This window comes from Triticum aestivum, chromosome 1A (assembly GCF_018294505.1).
Source record: "Triticum aestivum cultivar Chinese Spring chromosome 1A, IWGSC CS RefSeq v2.1, whole genome shotgun sequence".
NCBI classification, from domain to species: Eukaryota; Viridiplantae; Streptophyta; class Magnoliopsida; order Poales; family Poaceae; genus Triticum; species Triticum aestivum.
In genome coordinates, this window is record NC_057794.1 from 20,848,798 (window position 1) to 20,853,027 (window position 4,230).

At 38.1% G+C, this 4,230-nt stretch overlaps 1 protein-coding gene across 7 annotated transcripts; it reads right to left on the bottom strand.

Moving 5' to 3' along the window:
• Positions 1–312: 312 nt before the first annotated feature.
• LOC123187184 (uncharacterized) lies at positions 313–4,223 on the bottom strand. 7 transcript variants are annotated; one of them, XR_006493865.1, is made up of 6 exons: positions 3,072–4,223; positions 2,907–2,970; positions 2,030–2,129; positions 1,745–1,924; positions 1,343–1,661; positions 350–409 (listed from the first exon to the last, which is right to left on the bottom strand). XR_006493865.1 is itself a non-coding variant. In XM_044598976.1 (3 exons), exons 1-3 carry the CDS (start codon positions 2,115–2,117, stop codon positions 1,400–1,402), a joined length of 360 nt encoding a protein of 119 aa, XP_044454911.1. In that variant the 5' UTR covers positions 2,118–4,223; the 3' UTR covers positions 422–1,399. The 7 variants fall into 7 exon arrangements, 1 of the variants encoding a protein (XP_044454911.1); XR_006493862.1 differs by having other exon boundaries at positions 331–409; positions 1,343–1,491; positions 1,577–1,661; positions 2,030–4,223; XR_006493863.1 differs by having other exon boundaries at positions 348–409; positions 1,343–1,491; positions 1,582–1,661; positions 2,030–4,223.
• Positions 4,224–4,230: the final 7 nt, after the last annotated feature.

Here is a 4,230-nt window from a genome sequence, read left to right on the forward strand (position 1 = left end):
GCAGATGGCAAAGAGCCCAAATAGGCCAGCCCAAATTTTACATGTAGATGACATGTGGCCTTTTTGCCATCTGCCAGCTGATGGCAAAGCTCTTTGCCATCTGCCAGCAAATGGCAAAGTGACTATATTGCCTCATTTAATTTTGATTTTTCTTATATCAGTTCCTTTTGACAGAAAATCAAACACAAATATATATGACCAATATAGCATATTCAACACATATTACCAATAGTCATGAACACATATATATCCAACACATGTTACCAATAACAGCAAGTTTCATCCGTACATATACATAGTTTCATCAATATTACACAGTTTCATCCATAGGTAGCAAGTTTCACAAGGTCAAAACAAAAACTAAATACAAGCACTCCATCAACCCAAGCTTCCGTGATCTTAAGCAAATCTGTAAAATGGGAAAGAAGAAAGTTAGAAGAAGAAGAAGACTAGAAGAAGAAGAAGATTATTATGATGCGGAAATATGCATGGATTGTCAAAACTTGCATTATCCTACTATCACTAGTACAACAAAGCTACAGGTTGGCATAGTTCATGAACCATGTACATCATGACAAATACAATATCATCCAATGCTCGACTATGAACAAAATTGAACATTTACACCTCACAAAGGCAGAGCATTGAACCAACAAGCAAGTAGGAGGGGTATAAGAGGACTTGAGGAGCTCACTCGAGGGGGTTCTAGCCTAGGCCGAGCTTCAGTCTATGAGAATTGAGTTCTAAAATTGAAAAATTACACCTCACTTAAGCATTAGTCATCGAAGGTTCTTGCTTTGTCTATGAGAATTGAGTTCTAAAATCTACTCCCTCCGTTCCTAAATATAAGTCCGTTGGAACCTTCGTATGTAGCACATAATACATATACACGTTGGAACCTGTTGCCACTTAGATTGAAATAATTTTTTCCCAATGCACACTAGTAGGACCCATTAAAGCCAAAAAAAGTAAAACCAAAGCCTAGAAATAATATATACTCCTACTTAGAAATCATAAGCTGTTTCACCTTCCTTCCACATTGAATGTCATTGCTAACTGATTTGAAATGAACATGCTTAGTTGGTTTGAAATTTTGACAACAGCAGGTTTACTTGTTTTACCAGTGACTTGTAAACCATGGCTACTTTTTTTCAATCTTATGCCACAACATAAAACTGGAGAGAAATCCCATAGGTTTATTTCACACGATATCCTGAATTGAGCAAAACTACTACCCCAACACCCACTCTGTGAAACTGCTCAATTTGAGTGAAATCCAGACAGAAAGCAATGGTCCGCAGTTGCAAATTCAGAAAACAATAGCAGGCTGCAAGGTGGATACCAGCATTTTCATGTGAAAGCATGTACACTGGCAGTACAGTTGATGTCCTAGGGGGTGCTACATTTCCCTCTTGCTTTTCCCATTTTGAGAGATGTTGGAATAGTTAGCAACTGACAAAAGATGTCGATCAAGCTTCAGGAACTTAGCGGCTGTAAATTCAGAAAAAAAAAACCATAAAACACACTAAGTTCCATAATTGCTTTCCTCAATACAACAATCCGTAACAAACATAACCTGACCAAAGAATAGTATCACTCTTATCTCCTGGAAGGGTAACATCGCTCCAGTAAGAGCAGTCGCCATTTAGCAATCTCACACTCTTCAACCGGTAACAAACAATCAACCTCGTATATATGTATACAGACATAAGCAGGGAAGGGTACCGCGTGCATGTTTGCTCACCTGTGGCGTTGGCTGTGGCGGAGGCGAGGGTCATGAGATCAACGGGGCTCCAAAGGTAGACGGTGCCCTCAATGGCAAAGGTCACCAGGTCGTGGTCTGTCCTCGCGAGCTCGGCAAACTCGATACCAATGCGTTGTCCATCTTGGCATCCTCTATATCCCCACCGGTAGCTGGATTTTGCTGTTGCAGCGAACAAGACAGAATTCAGTTCAGGACAAAGAATGGACAAGGAACGGAAGAAAGAAAAATAGGTTTGGGACTTGATCCTTGCGCTGATTTTCTTACCCGTCGAGGACGTGGGCATGTACGTGCAACACACATATAACCATGAGGGGAAAATGTCTTGTATAAACATTTTTTGCATGTAATACATAGTATGTAGATTCTGCAAAGAGGAAATTCATCACATTCATATTTGATTAGTTTTGCAGACATGTAATTCATCTCATTCTGACCGTAGTGGGACTTTTATCAAAATGAAACATCAGTCATCTGTAGGCACTAAAAATGACGTAATTAAAGGGAAATTTTGGCATGCCCTTGGATAAACAAACGGCGTATGACACTGATGAGGTTAGTAATAATATAGCCAAAATAGCCAAGCGAAAACTGAAACAGCGACTCTATGTGATCCTCCCGCATTGTACAACAACATATACAGTGGTGTCGGGACAAAATATAACTATCACATTTTAGCATAGCCTTAAAAAACTGCCAATAATATATGCATGCTAAATCCATGTTTATCAAGCTAACTATCCACATTGTATACAGTGTGGCGATAGTATGGATGGCTGCAATCTATTACTCAGGGAGTCTTCTATACTAATGAAGTATAAAATTCATTGTCCATCCAACCGGTATGTCTTCAAAGATTGAGATAAAGGGTGTTTTATAGCTCTAAGATATGGCAAGGAATTAAGAAAATATATTTGAGCTCAGTATGTCTTATTGCCTAAATGACAATAACAAATTTAAACAATTTAAAGAGAAAATCCAGGGCAATGCTTATAAGGAAGTAAAGATAGCTAACTATTTTTGAGTCCTGTGATAGATTAATTGTGTGTCACGAATCATCCAAGCACATTTGAAAGAAGTCACTTTTGACGCGTCTAGATTACCAAATAAGTGAAAATGCGTCTTCATTTGTCATATTTATTACCTGAATGTGCTATCCATACCACCTTCAGGGCAATCCAGCATAGCCACTTTAACAAATCATACAACTGAAACAAGTAAAAGGCCCCCAGGAGATTATAACACCCAATGAGTGTTGATGTTTTTGGACTAAAACATATAAGGAACAAATAAAGTCCCTAACAAGCACCTATACATCATCTCACTACTGAGTGAAATACAGGCATGCCCCTCATCATGTAACCTCTCCATTTCACAAACATTATAGTTCCATGTTTATTCAATCACCAAGATTTCTGGGCTTTCGCCACAGTCCAAATTCCTGAAGTTGAATTCATGACAGACGTGTAACTAGATACATTATGATGTTTCACAACAAACAAGTACAAAAAGGAACTCCCAACGCTGTGCCGTAACAAATAACAGTGACAAATGGGTCAAAATGCCTTCCGCTACCAATTTTTAACCAAAAGCTGAAAATAAATCAGATACTTAAGACAGAAGTAAAACAAGCCATCATATTCGTCCACATATGTTAATATTATTTGCACCATCCGATCAAAAAAATTAATGGCTCACATTTAAAACTAAGTTCTCCCCCATTAAGCAGGTCCTGCTTAATTAAGTGGGTAAAGTAATGTCGTAGAAAAGTACACGAAAGTGCGTGTCCATTTGAATGGCTTAATCAGAGCTTCAAGTCTTCTGGAACCATGCCGCTGGCACCCAAAACAAGTTAGTGGCATTCATACCTGCATTAGCTTATGTCTCTTTTTCTTGGTACTTGCCTCTGATTATTTATAATTGTGCGCACTAGCAACATTGATAATGACTCCTCAGAGTCGACATGAGAATAGACTTGGTCCATTCTTTTTACAAAGTAGGTAGGATATGCCCACCTTTGGTTAGAAATATTCAGCTGATTATCAGACTAATGTTAATTTATGTATCAGGCAGGTCGTTCAGAATAATGTTAATTTGTTGAAACTAGAAAAGTCATCGATTCTTTCTCAGGTATGTACATTCTTTCCAAAGCTGGTTATTACATAAATGATGAGTATTGTATATTCAGTGATACGTACACTAGTGCATTGGCTAGAAGCAAGCGCTCTGTCAAAACTGTACACTTCTATAGTAGTTCAGATTTCAGAAGCTATTCTGCTGTACAATATCCCTTCCTTTTAAATATGTACTTTATGGATCAACTTGAAGGAGGTCATATTACCTTTCCCTGCAGGTTGAACATCAATGGGTTCATATGTTAATATAGTAGAAACAGAAACAATAAAAGGAGGCGAATAATTCGAACTCGACATTTTTTAACTGAAGTTAACAGCTAAAACTATCCCATG